General features: G+C 43.7%; 1 protein-coding gene and 1 long non-coding RNA gene across 3 annotated transcripts; one reads left to right on the plus strand and one right to left on the minus strand.

Moving 5' to 3' along the window:
- Znf330 (zinc finger protein 330) lies at window positions 1-12534 on the minus strand. Of its 2 annotated transcripts, none has more exons than XM_040734832.1 (10): window positions 12388-12534; window positions 11279-11408; window positions 9389-9408; window positions 8892-8962; window positions 7432-7511; window positions 5052-5178; window positions 4492-4596; window positions 3095-3141; window positions 1861-1978; window positions 1-897 (listed from the first exon to the last, which is right to left on the minus strand). In XM_040734832.1, the coding sequence occupies exons 2-10, from the start codon at window positions 11396-11398 to the stop codon at window positions 629-631; spliced, it is 957 nt and encodes a 318-aa protein (XP_040590766.1). In that variant the 5' UTR covers window positions 11399-11408; window positions 12388-12534; the 3' UTR covers window positions 1-628. The 2 variants fall into 2 exon arrangements, with proteins under 2 accessions (XP_040590766.1, XP_040590767.1); XM_040734833.1 differs by having other exon boundaries at window positions 12381-12510.
- Window positions 12535-12560: 26 nt separating this feature from the next.
- Window positions 12561-13674, plus strand: LOC121135691. The gene is made up of 2 exons (XR_005872788.1): window positions 12561-13213; window positions 13595-13674. It is a non-coding gene; the product is annotated as an uncharacterized LOC121135691 (long non-coding RNA).
- Window positions 13675-17433: the final 3759 nt, after the last annotated feature.

Below are 17433 nucleotides of genomic sequence, written 5' to 3' on the forward strand. Positions count from 1 at the left end.
TTCAAGTATAATACTAGATTTATTTTAAAAATGAGATCTCTGGGTGAAGCATCAGCAATACTAATCCTGACATTATGTGTATGAAAACAGCTAGATTTCAGTCAGTCAGCGAGGCATTAACAAGCACTGGTGAGGACATACATTGTAAGAAAATGACGAGCACGTCAACCACTAACACAGACATGACTACTTAAGACAGCATGAACAGTCAGTGAAAATTCAGAGTATAACATGACTATCAATGTATGGATTGAAATACAGTATTTTTACCCGTTACATTTTGTAAAATGAGATACATGAATTTATAAGCAGTGCCTTTAATACAAACAGCAATTAAAGTTCAAATAAATATATATCCTTTCTATTCCTTTATCATGTATTTTATATGCATCTAACTGGCAAAACCTACCAGATGATTGAAATCAATAATAATCCAATCCATGATACTCCATTCACCTTACATTTAACTCATTTTCCTTACACTAGAAGTCCAGTATCAGTTCCTATAAACTGCCAGAACATACCCTGGGTCTAGTGTGACTAGCCTTTTGACAAGGTCAGGGAGGGGACGTCTGAGCATCCTCATGATTCAGCCTGCTCTTCTCCCAAGTGACAGGGGGAGCTGCTCCTAGTTCTCCTGCTCCTCATAGTGAGCATAGCCACTAGCATAGGTCCTTCCTAAGTTCAAACTAGTGAACAGGTCTGATGACTCGGCATCTGAGTCCTTCCCATCCTCTTCCTCCTCCTCCTCCTCTGCTTCCTCCTCCTCTTCCTCATCATCATGGTACCCAGTGTCTGCATACTTGTCAGATGACAGGTTCTTCCAGTAAGCGTCATACCCAGAGGCTCCATCTCCCTCTTCACCTCCAGTCTGTCGGCCAAATTTCAAGGATCGAGCTACAAGAGACAATCACATACATGTCATCAATTACTGCCAACGCTCGCACGTCCACTGCCATGGGATATATTGTCACACTAGTGCTTACTTTTATATGAGAAAGGAAGTAATTTCCCACAGAAGTCTACATAACACAATCACAAATAACTATGGCAAAAAACAAACCTCAGTATTACTATGTTTCGTGTTTCAAACTGAAAAACTGTACCACACAAGTTTTCCAAGGCTATAAAATCCCACTTGTTTATAATACATGTACCCTTTACACACACACACACACACACACACACACACCAGCCAGGAAGACAGCTCAGTCAATGTGATTGCTAGTTACCAAGCAACTTGACAGAATTTAGAATCACCTGGTAGACAGGCCTCTGAGCATGTTGGGGGAATCTTCATTATGTTAATTATGCAGAAAGGTCCATCTTACTTGTAAGAAGGACCATTCCCCAGGCAGCAATCCCAAACTATTTAGAACGGGGAAAGCAAGCTCAACACTAGTATGCATTCACTATTCTCCTCTGACAGTGGACATGTGAGCAGATGTCCCAACCTCCACTGTTTTGACTTGAACTTACCAGCTTTCATTACAGTATTTTATCACAGCAACAGGAAAGAAACAGAGACAACCAGTAAAGTGCTTATCACATATGCCAGGGGACACAACTTCCATCTCCAGGACCACCATAAAAAGTGAGGAGTGGTAGCACATGTTTATAACCCTAGCACAGTGGAGGCGGACATCAAAGGACTCCTGCCAGCCAGCCTAGCTTAACCATCATCAAGTCTGGTCCAAATGAGACACTCAATAGCCTCCTGAGGAATGAGGCGTAAAGCTCATCTCTGATCTGCGCACGCATGCGCGCACACACACACACACACACAGAGAGAGAAGAAAAATGAACTTAGTCTAAATGTGAAAGCCAGCCACTCCACTGGGATCCCATGAGAAGCCTTACTTGACATGCTGAGATCCTTTGTCTCCTGAGTTTCATGTCCACATTTTGGGCAAGGAGGCTGTTTCCCTTTTTCTTGCTTAAACACCTTGCTCCTTGTATGCTCATCACAGAAGCAAGCCTATACAGAAGCAGAAATAAGCCACTGTTCAATTTAAAAGATATAAAAAGACACCATTCAATACTGCATGAAAATTTGGACAGCTTTATTTGAGACAGAGTTGAGCATTAGACTGGGACTCATCACATGCTCTCGACTTCAGTTTCTTAAAGGAAAATGGATTCTGCCAAGACTCTTCTGAAACATGACCAACACAAGGCAGACACTTACACAGAGGATGGCCTGGAAAGTGGCTTATCTACTTAGTCATATTTCAGGACCTTGATAATAGATGGTGGGTAGTCTGTTTATCTTCAGCATGCACCACCACCCAACTAAGGAGTGGAAAGAAAATGTCAGGGCCCTAAGTACTGAGAGAGATGCAGAGGTCCACTGAGCACAGAGGGACCTAAGTGGACATCAGCAGATAAATTGGGGGGGGGGGTAAAGTGAGCAAAAGCAAACATGTTCTAAGCAGCAGAAACAACACAGACAGAAACTAAATGCTCGCCCGAAAGCCATTCCACAGAACTGGGAAAGATGTAAGGACAGGGTACAAACAAAAAAGGCAAAAAACAAAGAAATGTTTCTGAGATAAATAAGTAAGTTATCTGGTGATCTTTATCCAACAGGAATGCCAGAGGCAGCCTGAAGAGACATTATAACACTCCGCACCACCGGGATTCCTCTAAGCAGGAACAATGTAATCCACACCCCCCAATAATCAGGTCACAATGCTCTCTACAAACATAAGGCTCAAAAAACACTGCGCTGGGACCCTGAGGACATGTGGTAGAGGCAACTATTTCAAGAAGTGGGTGACCAATGAAAAGCCACTTAAGTCACTGACTTCCATGCCACAATCTCAAATCTAAAAGAATGAGCCTGACATGGCAATGTAGGCCAGGAACTTCAATACTCGGGAGGTAGAAGCAGAAGACTCATTGTGAATTCATGGCCAGCCCGGGCCACACAGCAAGGCCTACTGTCAATTAACTAGTTCATTAATTAATTAAAGAAAAAAAAAGGCTGCACAAGTTTTAAGTTCCATAGATATTAGTGCAATAAACATCTGGGTCTGGGGCAAGGGTACAGGGACTAAAATCAAAGTCTAAAAGAGACAACAAGGAGGCACACCTTGCATCGCAGACACGAATGCTGGCCAAGTCGGTTGCAGGAAACACCTGTGAGAGAGAAATGTCATCTTAAAATCCAGTCAGTTATTCAGGCCTTACATATTACTTCTGTCACTTACGGAATCACTGGGTACTCTCTCAATGGCATCATAGCCCAATCAGTCAATTACTGACCTGCAGAGTTCAAGTACTATGAAGACACAAAGCACCCATGTTTCCTGAACAAAGAATTTTATTTCTATTCTACACATCCCGAAGAAGTCTCGGGAGGTGGGGCATGTAATATACTTTGAAACACTCTTGTGGAAATTTCTATGTAAATACTGAGTTTTATATACAGAGTGCAGTATGTATCTCAGGTCAGCAACTTAGCAACTAAAATCTGTAGATGAGTGATAGAATTAGCATCTCCCCCAGAATAAGAACCATACAATGGAAGTAACTGAGGATGTCAGTCTTCTCCCTAGGACAGTTAATACCAGGCATCATAAAGTAATAATTTACATATACTCTTATTTCTATTAGCCTTTTGAAATCATCTATAAAGATATTTCTGTTACTATTAAACCAGTCAGTCACATTGGTTCTCCACTGGGAAAATGCAGGATTGTGGGTGCAGGTGAAATACAGACCGCAGACGTCTAACCAAATGTAAGGTGAACTCTCCCAGGAGGAAGCCTGTGTCCCTGCACTGTCAGCAATGCGCAAGGAAGGGGCACTTTCTGAGAGAGGAGAGGAGAGGGCCGGGCTTGCCTGGGGTATGTGGTAAAAGAAAACTGCCCCCAAAGGCAGTGGCACTTGTTAGAGTAGGTCAGTTGTCTTGTTAGAGGAAGTGTGTCACTGTGGAGGTGGGCTTTGAAGTCTCATACATGCTCAAGCCAAGCCCAGTGAGATAGACCACTTCCTGTTGCCTATAAAGATGTAGAATTTTCAGCTATTTCTCCAGCACCTACACGCTACCATGTCCCACCATGGAGATAAAGGACTGACCATCTGAAGTGTAACCCACACAATTAAATGTTTTCCTTTAGAAGAGTTGCCATGACCATGGTGTCTCTTCACAGCTAACTACACAGTACAGGAACCTAAAAGTGAAAATTCTAGCTGGTACACAGGACCAGGAATGCTATAAGAATACCAATGTCTGATCAAGAAAAAAAAAAAAAAGACTGCAAAACGAACTGCACAGCCAATATACCATTATTATCCCACAGAAAATCTCAGAGCTAATGTTTGTTTTTTTTCTATAAACAAAATACATACACACACAAACTCACACACACACACACACACACACACACACAAGCAGCAACATAAAAGAACTTATTCCTTTTTAATTAAGTTTCTCATTTACACTATTCAGAATCATAGGTCCAGAACAGCTAACAAACAACTTACATTTAAATGTTTCTGCTTCTAAAACTTGGCAGCTGGCTTGATGCTCAAACTGATCATCTTCACAAAGAAAATTATGGCAAAATGAACAGCTGAATATTCTGCCTCCTGTGAGAGTCAAAGAAAATTCATGAATGTAATATGGTAAACTTAGTAACTTTAAAAATTCTTACCCAAATAACCTACCAAGGATAGCAACTAATTTCAGAAGTGTATGAAATTTCGTGGCAAGAGCTAAAACAAAACTGGTATCATACTCCAAATTGAACCATTAAACTGTGGGCCTCTTCTATCTCCTGCCCATTTACACAGCAGTCACAGGCTCAAGAAAGCCTGCTGCCCTCTCCCAAACCCCCTCTCCAGCTGCTTGGGTGAATAGTACCAGCTTACTAATACTCTTGGCTCAGTCTTTTTCCAACTAAATTACTGAAACTATACCAGTGGTTGAGAGTTGAAAGAATCTATATGGAGAAAGATGAAGGCAAGCTAGCATGTGCTCGTAACTAGGTTTAATGTCTGCACTTACTCGTAACTAGGTTTAATGTCTGCACCTCGTCACTCACCATGGTCCCACACCCCTCGCTCACATTCCACACACTCTGCATCAGTGAGTGGACAGGCACAGGCATGGGTGCTAAGACACTTCCTCCCGTGGCAAACCCAAGCTTCACAGAAGTCACATATTGCACCCTGCAACAAAGAGACGAGAGCTCTGGTCAGCTACCACGTGACCACTGCAAACACTAAGGCTGCTACGGAGAGAGCAAAGGGACAAAAGGCAGCAAGGAAGAGGAGCAAGTCTGTTGTGAAAACACACCAGGTGAAGAGCTTGTGACTCTCCTTCATCAGACAGTGTTCTAGCAAGAAAGAAGAACTTTCAACTATGTAACCCGGAAGACTTTAAAGCAGAGAACTCGTCCCCCCACACACACCTGAGAGACAAGTGGTTATCAGCACAGAAAGAAAGATCAGGCAAAGGACTCACACCTGAGAGAACAAAGCTGTCCCACAGAAAAAACCCAGATTAGGGAAGTTACCATAAACAATATACATAAAACCAGTATTACTTTCCTCACAGAAAGTAATTCTTTCATGAAGCATAAATCACATAGCAAAATGCAGCAAGACTCATAGCTCATATTTAAAATAATTTTTTTAGTGAAAAAGAACAAAATACAACAAATAATCTACCTATTTTTACCTATGGCTATGGTAGAATATTATTTTAATGTGTGTGACTTTTGTTTATGCTGCATTTGTTTAATTCTGTGAAGCTATGTTACTTTGCCTGTCTAAAACACCTGATGGTCTAATAAAGAGCTGAATGGCCAATAGCAAGGCAGGAGCAGGGATAGGCAGGCTAGAAGGCGGAGAGAATAAATAGAAGGAGAAACCAGGAAGGAAGAACAGGAGAACAGGATGAGGAGGAGGACATCGGGGGGGGCAGCCACTCAGCTACTCAGCAATCCATGGCGTAAGAGTAAGATTTGCAGAAGTAAGAGAGTGGGAAAAGCCCAGAGGCAAAAGAAAGATGGGATAATTTAAGAAAAGCTGGAAAGCAACAAGCCAAGCTAAGGCTGGACATTCATAAGTAGTAATAAGACTTGGTGAGTGATTTATTTGGGAGCTGGGTGGTGGGCCCCTCCAAGAACCAAAAAGAGTTAAGGGTAAAAAACAACAACATATAGCACTAAAATCCCTTCTAAAATCCTAACTAGTAAAAATAATGTATAACTAATAGGTACTTTTTGTCAAATTTAACATCTAAAAAAATTAACCCTAATTTCTTCTAAAACCTATTTAACCAAAGGCTTACAACTCAGGGAATTTATTTTGTGAAGTCTGTTTAACACTTAGAAACAATGGTACCTTTAGTTGGATAACCAACTAAAACGACTAAGAAAGCACTATCATTTAGTGGGGGAAAAAGACAAGCTTAAACCCCACTGGCTAGTTTTCACAGACTGGGAGGTGCTGGTCACTCTGTTAGAGGAGGAAATCAATCTTACTCAGATGCAGATCTTACACGCTGCCAACAGTGATTGATATATTGATATCTTGGCAAGATATATCTACCGGTGCAATAGTGGTATGAGTGTTATGGGAATAACCAACTATTCTTACTTGAATCTAAGGCCTATTCCAGTGTCTAATACCTGGCACTATTATCAGGACCTGTGGCTACATAGATCATAGGTCACACTACTATTATTCTGCTAAATGACCACAAATATGACTATTAATGACTGGTTATATATATAGATGAGTGCGTCTCTCAAACCTCATTAGAGAAGCTTCTTGCATTACGTGCAAATTAACACGAAGACCAAAGACTGGTCAACATAGAGGTAGGAGACTGTGGAGTGCAGAAAGATACTATGACATAAGCCGACCTCCAAGGCTCAGAGATCTCTAACAAAGGCAGAGTTTAAGAGCCAGAGGTAACAGAAGACTATGAAGAAATAAAAGAGTGTACCCAGACACAAGAGTGTATTCGTACACAGAAAAATCACTCCAGCTTCTTACAGCAGGCACAAAACCCGTGCAGGAAGCTCAAAGCCAGCAACATCCCTGCACGGAGGCAAGGGGTGAGCACAGAGTCCTGCCCTAGCTGAGAAGCTATTGGTGTCTGATAGATGCTGGCAGAGGAAGAGTCATTTTTTAAGGGTGTGACCCCTGTAGGCTGAACATCTCCAGGGCAGGTCTTACACCTAGAAGTATTTGGGCAACATAAATTGGACTCAATGGGTTAAAATAAAAAAAGAGAACACAAAGTTGTATGGATAGATAGATGGAGATAGTTCTGGGAAGAGGTGAAGGCCAATATGATAGAAATATGTGAAATTCAAGGAATAAATAAAAATTATTTTTAAAACGCATTAAAGTTCTGGTTAAAATGGCTTTGTCTTGGAAACCTACACTAAGACATGACAAGCAGCTTACCACCATAGCAAGGCCAGTACTGTATACACCAGCATGCTTGATGACACAGTCTGAAGACTTCATCATGCACTTTGTTTTTCCTGGTTAAAAAGAAATATACATATGCACTATTAGGCCTACAAACTAATACATACAAGAAAGTGTTCATTAATTCCTCCTTGATCTATCCCAAGTGTCTCTGTAAATAATATTTTAAAAATTAAAATATGAAACTAGTGTATTTGCCCATACCTGAGTCAGATCTTCTGAGATTAGAAATTTATTAATCCATAAAAGCTGTTATAATTTATATGCAATATCCCAATAAAGTTCCAGGCTATACATTGTAATCTATGATCACTTTGACAGTTTCAAATCTTATGAACTTCAAGTGAACACTGTAAAAAGCATGCTTTAGAATGACTCCTATATTCATAAATCACAACAGAAACAGCCTGGCTTGGACTTACCAGTTATTTCTTGTCACACACTGTCCAAAGACACAGCAAATGATTAAGGACCCCAATTGCTGCACTTAAGTTTATCCAAATATAAAAACCACAACAGCCTGAAAGATGCTCATCTACAAATTACCAACCCCAACCCTGCCAAGAAATCTGTTCATCAGACATTATGTCAAGTTTAGTGACAACATATTAGCTGCCCATCAGACTACGGAATAATGGAACACGAGACAAACAGAAGATGCTTGCTTTGCCGGTGTGTTGTTTCCTGAGAAGTAAACAAAGGTAACAGGCACTGGGGAGAAAGAAAAACTGGACACAGGGCAGCAGCTACCAACTGTTCCGAGTCTAATGCACGCATGAGAGTCTGCAATAGAAAATGCATCAGCACACAGTCCTGTAAAGTGCAAGCCTAGAGACACTGACAATGCAGGGCTTGACTTTTCCACTCCACAAACTCCTTTTCTCACCCTGCATTCATTTGCGTTGAGTACAACAAAGGCAGGTGAGAGTTTTAACTACAGGGTTCTCGTCTTCACTGACTGCAGAACTCAACCAATGACCTTTTGGAAAACTAGAGCTACACTAGAAACATTCCACATGCAGCCCTGATCACTAACCTGCTGCCCTGGTCACGCACATATCAATGGGCACCCCAAGCTGCTCTATTTGAGCCAGCATCTCCTACATACAGAGGATATTTGTTCAAAAAGAACACTGAGGTAAATCTGAATAAAGGTGACTAGGCTCCCTAAGGCCAGTCTTTAGGAACGCACAGACATCCCCAAGATGAGAGTAACATGGCAAAGACTGCAACACTCAGTCTAAGAGTTATCCAATGAGACATGTTAGCACGGTGAGAGCCTGTGAAGACCACCGAGGAAACACCAATCTGTGTGCTCTGGGAAACACCATTTAGTTTCATTTTGAATTATTTTAGGGACTTAGCTCCACCTATACTTGACAACTTCCAGACAAACATTTGATAAAGACATGCCTTCATAGTTGTATACTTACCACACTGGGCACAAATTGGTAACTTCTGAACAGAATTACAAAAATAGCAAAATGCTCTATTCTTCTGCCGCCTTGTCATGTAAAACAAAAATTTTAAATAGGGTCAATTTCAGGTAAAGGAGAGACGACTTTATTGCTGTGCTGGTTAGTTTCTGTCAGTCCACACAAACTAGAGTCATCTGAGAGGAGGGGGACGGCTGAGGAACTGCCTCCATCAGACTGGCCTGTGGGCAGGATCTGCTAACTGATGGAGGAGGGTCTACGCAGGCACTGCCAACCCTGGCAGGGAGCCCCAGGTTATCAGGGCAGGTGGACGTGAGGCTGGAGGCCAGCCAGACAGCAGCATCCCTCCACGGTCTCTGCAACAGCTCCTGCCCTGGTATCCCTCAGTGACGTGACACGGAACTGGCCTTTTCCTCCCCAAGTGTCCCAGCACAACAACATAAAGCGCACGAGGACAGTTTCATAAGGAAAGGAAAAGAAAAAAGAAAATTTACCTCTGACACTTGTCACATTCCTGCAAAATTTAAAACAGAACATTAATTTTCTGATGACTGAAAACGGAAATTTTGCTTGCATTATAAAGACTATTTTCTTTCCCATATTAAAACATAACTGGTTCTACACCCCAAATCCAGCTCCAGCCATGTGTGGGGGCTCTTGTACTCACTCCGCTAGCAAAGGAAAACAAAAACGTTACGCTGTGATCCACAATGGAAGAACCCATATTACAGAAGAGGTCAGACACACTGAACTTGCTTCTGGTTGTTTTAAAGAAACCAAATGCTGGACAGAAAACACATACAAGTCCCTGCTCAATTTTCTATTTTAATTTAAAAACATCCTATGTGCCTACATCGAATAGATGCTAGAAATACAGAAGGACACACAATAATAAAAGATCACAAACTATCTACATTAAAATAGGGCTTTCAAAGCTCTCTGGGCTAGAGAGACGGCTCAGAGGTTAAGAGCACCGGTGGTTCTTCCAGAGCTCCTGAGTTCAATTCCCAGCACAACATGGTGGCTCACAACCATCTACAATGAGACCTGGAGCCCTCTTCTGGCCTTCAGGTATACATGCAGGCAGAACACTGTATAAATACAATTTTTAAATAAATAACAACTCTCTAGCCTGGTCTACTCTTCAGAGTCAAGTCACTATCAGTCAGTCTTTCCCCAGATACGTTCTACAGTCTTTTCCTCATCCCCTCATTTACGAGAACACGTTTCCCTTTCATCTCTTCATGTGGACCATTCTCTGTAAGCGGCACTGCCTGCCACACGCTCAGATTCACACTACTACTTAGTCTTCCGCAGTAGTAAACAAAACAACAGTACACGGCTGTACCTTTACTGGAGTACTTACCAAGCCCTACTCTCCCTGCGCACTTGCGCATGCTAGTCACTTGGTTCCTTGTGCTTAGCAGTCCTCTCTCCTGAAAGGAGCCTGACATTCACCACACCGTTCCCCGTCACCTCTGCCCCATGAGCCCTGGGCCTGCACATCAGTCCTGGACAAGAGGGCTCAAGCCCAACCTGCGAGACTCTTCCTCCTGGGACCCCCACAACGTCATGTATGCACCAGAAACCAAGACTCCAGACAAACAGAGGACGACAATCCTCAGGGCAATGCGGGCAAAAGAGCTTTAGAATCCGGGATCCAGCCACCCATCTTTCACACCCAATCTTCGTCCCTCCTGTCCCTCAGTCCTTCCCACCGTTTCTTCAACCTGCTACTTAGAATTATTACTCTAGTGAACTTCTTTTCTCTAAGGTGAAATTTTGCTCCTGACATTTATAAACAAACAAGTCCTACAGACACCAGGGAGTTCTGCAAACTTGTAGAAGAGGCACTCTATGAGCCACCAATGGTGTACACAGAGCCCAAGGCCAGCATGTGCTCCCGGGGGTGATAACTGAAGTCTTGTAAACCAGGCATCTCAGACAGCCACACACTCCCGAGACCAACTTGCTTAGCACAGGCAAGATTAGTGAAGAAAATGGGGCATATCTAGGGATCAGGGAGCTCAAGCAAGAGGAAGGACTCAGAGAGAATGTGGTTAAACCCAGGGAATAAGACAACTGAGTTAAAGGACACAGAAAAGCGGGAGCCTCCCAACACTTCCTGTTCTCCGTCTCCTTCAGTATCTATTATCATCAACAGTATAGGAGGCAACAGGCCAGGTTTTAGAAACAATAAGCAATAGAAAGAAAAAAAAAAAACCACTGTTGCTCAATAAAATTAGTGAAGAAGCCTCTAACAGGTTTCACAAGCAGCAAACCCATGGGCACATTGGAGCTGACAGTTTTCTCAGACAGATTTTGCATACAGTGCTACACAGTTTTTATTTCCAACCACCAGCCGCTGTTTTAAGAGCTCTCACCATGGAAGCGTTGCACGGGTGCTTGGCCAAGTCTACAGTGCTTCTCGACGCTCTGAGCTGCTTCTCCCGCTCCCGGCGGTTCTCAGCCTTCTTCCTCGCACCGGTCTTTTTCTTCGGCATTTTCCCCTTTCTAGGTAAGAAAGCAGAGAAGGCTGTAACTGCCAGACTCACTTGGAAAGTGTTTATACTCTCCTTAAGCAGTAATCTCAGCCCTTCGATTTTAAGCTCAGGCCTACTGCTTTTACACTTAAGCGTGTTCAAAGCCTCTTTAGGCAACAGCACACACACACTATTGCAGCTAACGGCTTCTAAACTAAGATTTTGCACTACCAAACAGCTTTAAAACAACACAGGCATAAACAAAGCTCAAAAAACCCCACCTCACCCTAAAAGCCAGAGTACTTGTTTCTTCTACTTAACGTTAACTATTCTGCTCTTCATTCAAACAAATCTGTACAGCATTAACAAGAGACGACTAAAATACTAACTTTATGCCAAGTTGAAATAACCATGTTGAGAAATATAAGCACACCCCTCTGCTGCCAACCACGCAGAGCTGCACAGTACACTCTCGACTACATAGTGTATCTAAATAAAAGTCCAGCAAGCCAAGTACTGACTGCAAAGCCGACCCATTTTCCTTGACTAGATCAAGAACTACAGTCGCTTTCACTGCCTGTCTCTCCTGCCTAAGAGGCAGCAATTTCAACAGGCCAGATGCTTCTGCGTTGGCTCACACCTTACAAAACTGGTCTTCAGCACCCAGAATAACTAACTGGTGGTTAATCATCGTGGCCAAACCACGGGCTTTCTTTCAGCATTTAAAGTCTGCAGCGTGTGGCTGACTGCGGTGAGTGGCAACGGGTGACCCGTTCTCTACCCATCTGAGCCATCTCGGACCTAATCTTATTTTTTTATTTTAATCGCGAACTTCTTTCGGCTCAAGCTTGAGCTCCGGAGACAGCAGGGCGGCCCTGGGCGGCGGGGCTCTGGGAGGCCTGGAGGCGGGGAGACGCACGCGGCTCGCGACCGCCCTCCGCCCGCCCGCGGGTCCTCCGGCTCCCCCGGCCCACCCTCGGCGCCCGGCCTGGCGGGGACGCACCGCTCACCGCAGTGGTCGAGGACGCGGAGGAGGGTCCGACCCGCGGGGACACAACCCGGGGAGACGCGCCCGAGACGCCGGGAGCAGGACGCGGAACGCCTCCGAAAGTGGAAGCGAGCGAGACCGGATGTGCCACCGCGTCAGCTCGCCCCGACTGTGCACGTCACCGGAAGATTCCGCCCCGCCCACTTCTGTTTGCCCCGCCCTGACCTCGCCCCCCCTCCGGCAGGCGGGAGGGCGGGGCTCACCTTCCCGGAAGTGATCTTGCCAGGGAAGTCTATGGCCTCTGGGTTGGGAAGGAAAGGACTAGGGGTCAGACAGCTCAGGATCCCAGGGCCTGTGGTGTCTTATTCTGGTTTTTGTTGTTTTTCTCAGAGGAATTGAAAACCCCAAAAGGGAGAGAAAGATGCACTCACAAAAAAATTTTTTTGAAAGAGAAAAATGAGTTTGCTAGCAATTCTTTTCATGATTCTTTTGAAATCGTTTCTGCTCTGTGACCCTGACAAGCCTCCCATCTCACGTTTTTGTTTTTCTTTATTGATGTCTTAGTGTCATAATGAGTAGCAGCCTCTGCCTCTGCGCGATGAGATTATAGGCATGCGCACCAGAGGCCCAGGTTTCTTGGGTGTCTCACAACCCCGGTGTTCTGAATCTGAGTTGTGTCTCTCTTGTGGATTCTGTTCCTTTGTGAGCAAACACTCCCACGTTCTCTGCTCCGTGGTTGAGCTCTGACTATGCTTTTCCACAAGACTGCCTGCTTTAGAAACCGAGAAGGGAATATGCTACTTTCTCTCTTGGCTTACCATTTAACACATGACGAAACTCATGGGGAGGTAGGTAATATGTAACTTGCCCCAAAATTGTCTAGTTATTTTGGCTTGAGTGGTCATCTAGTGTAGCAGAAATCCTTGTATGATTTTGGGGCTTGCCTAGCATGCAGAAGGACTACCAAGACCGCGTAAGCAAAAATATGAATTTTTTAAATGCTTCGTTAAAAAATAATACCGGTAAATCTATTCCATACTAACTTAGATGGTATTCACAAAGGAAAATGACTACACTTTCCTATACAACATACTTAGCTAAGAGAAGGAAGCCTGGCTCATTATTGGAGTACTAATAACATCCCTCTGTTCATGTGCTTTTTAGCATCATGTGCTCCTTCCACCCTTCACCACCCAGACGATGTGACTCCTCCTCTTCTTTCGTTCTAGCCTTGTTAAATGGACTGCAGCTTGCTCCCACAGTCCTACCTCAGCTTCCCAAGTGCTGGAATTACAGAAGTGAACCACCACATCTGACTTCTTGGTTTCTTATAACTGTACAGACTGAGCAGTTTCCTCATTTATTGCCCACCCCCTTTGTTTCTAGAAACATTGTCGTGGCGGTTTGTTTGTGTTCTGACAAACAAAGCTCCCCTGGAGACCAGAAGACTGAGCTGGCCACTAGTTAACCACAGAGGTCGGGAGGTCTGCATAGAGAGGAGATAGGAAGTGGCAACACAGGCTGTAAGTAGGCTCTCAGCACTTTCTGTCTGAGGATTCAGAGCACTAAGTGACGATTGTGACTGCTCCTTTGCTGTCTGATCTTTCAGCTTTTACCTTGATATCTGACTCTGGGTTTTTATTGATGAGACCAATTAGAATCATGCTTCAGAACACTATACTCTAGCAGCCGCCACCTCAGCCTTCTGCAGGTCAGGTCAGCCTCCCTAATGCCACACAGTCCTTGGCTATTCTTTACAGTACTTGTGCCAACTTGATGGAATTTAGCCTTGGCCATATGCCTAGTGTTGAGATGGAGCTGGAGGCTGACCCTAAGGAGGTCTTAGCCAGAAACTGAGGCATGGAGGTCTTTGTGCTCACAGAGAAGCACTAGGGGAGCCAAGAGTGTTAAGCTCAGAGTTGTTCCTTCAAGGGAAGGAATGCAAACATGTTGTCCACCTAGAAGGCTGTAGTGGACTGCTTTCTAGCCTGGGGACCTAGGCACTGTGTGGCCAGAGACTTTTCCAGCACAGGGTGCTCCCCACACCCTCATCATAAACATATTCTTAGTCAGTCATACACCTGTTTTTCTCAGTCAGTCTACAGAACCCATCTTTATGGACTTTACAAAGAGTTTTGATGCTGTCAGGGCTGATCTGTACTTAGCACTTTGTTCCTTGAGGAGATTTATGGATGCTTTATTGTGAATGCAGGCCTGAGTTAATCATCATCAGAATAGTTCACAATAAATTGCGCTGTGCTTAAATATGCTTAAACAACTGGGGGTCAGACTCCTGAAGTTTGAACCAACACCAGCTGCAAAGTCACATTAAGACAAACTGCCTTCTCGTCTTCTGTGATCATCTGTCTTTCTGGCCATGAAGTTGCAGAGACCCCATAAAGTGGTCCACATTGAGTCTCAGAGGATTCAGGAGAACTGGAAATGGAAGAATTTTAGGGGTCACAACCCAGTCCATTGCATCAGAGTCTCTGAGCAATGCCATGCTCCCTGGGTTTGTGGTTAATCTTCAGAGCTCAGCCACACTTAGGATTAAGAGTTGGGCCAGAGACACCCAAACACTGACCTGAATTCCTGGTACTCAGTGGCAGAGAGGGAGGAGTGATGAGCAAAGGGGTCAAGACTGGGCTGGCCTGAACAAGGGAGAGCTCATGGACCCCAGACTGATGGCTGAGAGGCCAGCATGGGATTTATCCAGATCTCCTAAATTTGGGTGCCAGCGAGGAGGCCTCGGCAATCTATGGGGCCTCAGTATTTATCCCTGGCATAGGAATGGACTTTGGGAGCCCATTCCACATGGAGGGATGCTCTCTCAGCCTGGACACATGGGGCCTAGGCCCTGCCCCGGATGATATGACAGACTTCAGAGATCCCCCATGGAGGGCTTCACCCTCCCTGGGTAGCAGAGGGGGATGAGCTGGGGAACTGGGGGAATTGGTGGGAACTGGGGAGGGAGGGAGGGAGGGAGGGAGGGAGAGGGAGCTGGGATTGATATGTGAAGCAAGCTTGTTTCTAATTTAAACAAAAAAAAATTGAGATTCCACAAAAAAAGAAAAAGATCTGGGCAAGTTTCTCAGTTCTTCTGCCATCCTACTGCAGAATAAAGGCCTCTTTCTTCCCTAGCAGAGACACTCTCCATTTCACTGTTAGATTTTAAAATCCAATTAAGCACTGTTGGCTTTTTTTGCTGTTCTCAAATAATTAATTTTACTTAGCAACCAGCACTGCCATTGTCCTTAAGATTACTGTTTCCCTCATATTTTTCAAATGCTTGATACATTGCACCCATTAGAATATTAATTTCTATTAGAATACCATCCCAGTTCATTACTGATGGAGGTTTTAACACTCGCTGTTACCTTGAGCCAAGGACTCTTCTGTCTCATGCCTGTCACTAATAAGAGGTCCTCAGAGTGGTAAAGTGGCCACGATTCAAGGCATAAATCCCATCTTAGTTTCTACTTTCATGGGCCAGACCTGGCATCAATACCTTGGAAGCACACTGAGTCAGAGTTAAACAGAGGCAGTCCGCTTGGGAAAGCGTTTGGAAACAGCAGGTGTGGAGATGGTGGTAATGGATTGGATAGAGTGACAAGCTGATAGGCGTTATACTGTCAGTGGAGGTCTTGGCTCTGAATCTGAGATGCTTCTTCAGTACTGTCCTGACTTAAGGCAGATGGACTGGATCATTGGAAGCCTCTGGTATTCCATTTTTGCTGACGGGCAGCCAAAGGAAAGGGTATGCCGAGGCACACTGCTAATGAAGGGGTTGCACAGCTGACAAGGATCAGTCTGCTCTACTCCAGGCAGCTCAGCTATACAGACCATCCACTCTGAAGAAGGATGTTCATAGATTGCAAAATAAATATTCAAGGAATCCGGCCATTCTAACCCTTGGTGAAAGAATTCCAAAAGGTGTGTTAGGAACAGGGAAAGGGAATCTGAAGAAGAGAGCTAAAATGTCAAATGTGTAATAAGTTCATCAAATGATTAGGATAAATATAAAGTGTAAGTATACACAATAAAATTTAAAGTATAAAGGTAAAATACACAGAAGTAAAGTATCACAAGATATAATTCCAATCAAATTGTGACAGGTCTTTGATGAACTGATATAAGGATAGTCACAAAAAGCCTAGACTATTTAAACCCAAGCAGAAGGAGTATATCATTATGTATTTGAAGGCTTCAATATGGTTACTAAAACAATATTATATAGTGTTGGTCACATAAATAGGCAAGTATGCCTGCATAAAGGACTTAAAGAAGGAATACATGCAGTAAGTAACATGAAGGGCGTATGAGACACAGCATTGTTGACTAAATGTGGTGGACCCAATCGGCTATCCATATAAAGGAAAATGGAATTAGGAAGCAACCTTACAACACATAAAAGTTGCAGGTGAACCAAAGGGCCTGGGTTAAATTCCCAGCACCCACACGGCAGCTCACAACCATCTCTCTGCAACTCCAGTCTCTGAGCATCTGCCCCCCCTCTTCTGTTATCCATGGGCACTGTGTACACATGGTGCACAGACACACATGTAGACAAACACTCATACACACGAAATAAATAAAATAGTAAGAAAACTTAAAATTACAGATACATTAAACAGCTATGTATGCAAAGCAAGCATAGAAGAGCAGCACAGGAACCCCGCAGGGTACCGGTAATGAGTGGGAATAGTGCTTAAATAAAACACAAAGAGGGAAAGCAATAGAAACAAGTGTAAACTCAGAAAACAAAGCCTCTACATTAGCAAAGAAATCATTGGTAGAAGAAAAGTATAAATAAAAATGAAAAGAGAGAGTTTTGACAACCCGACAAAAATTTTTATACAGGTGAAATAACTCTACTTGGCGACAAATCTGTAGGGCACCCTGAGGAATCACAGACAAAGGATATGATAGACAAAATATTCTAATTACATTTAAGATATCCAGATCAGTTCCAGAATGGGATGTCATTTGTGGTGGTTGGGATGAAAATGTCTCCCATAGGTTTGTGTATATGAACGGTTGATCCTCAGGTGGTAGGCTGTTTGGGAAG

The sequence above is a fragment of the Mesocricetus auratus genome, unplaced genomic scaffold (genome assembly GCF_017639785.1).
Source record: "Mesocricetus auratus isolate SY011 unplaced genomic scaffold, BCM_Maur_2.0 Super-Scaffold_100041, whole genome shotgun sequence".
In the NCBI taxonomy this organism is placed as follows: domain Eukaryota; kingdom Metazoa; phylum Chordata; class Mammalia; order Rodentia; family Cricetidae; genus Mesocricetus; species Mesocricetus auratus.

Excerpts from the sequence above, each read along its gene's own strand:
- Znf330 (XM_040734832.1), bottom strand. The coding sequence starts at position 11,398 with ATGCCGAAGAAAAAGACCGGTGCGAGGAAGAAGGCTGAGAACCGCCGG. Across the intron at positions 3,142-4,491 it reads AGAAGCAGAAACATTTAAAT|GTGTTTCCTGCAACCGACTT; the intron begins GTAAGTTGTTTG and ends TCTCTCTCACAG. Across the intron at positions 1,979-3,094 it reads ATTCGTGTCTGCGATGCAAG|GCTTGCTTCTGTGATGAGCA; the intron begins GTGTGCCTCCTT and ends GCTTCTGTATAG.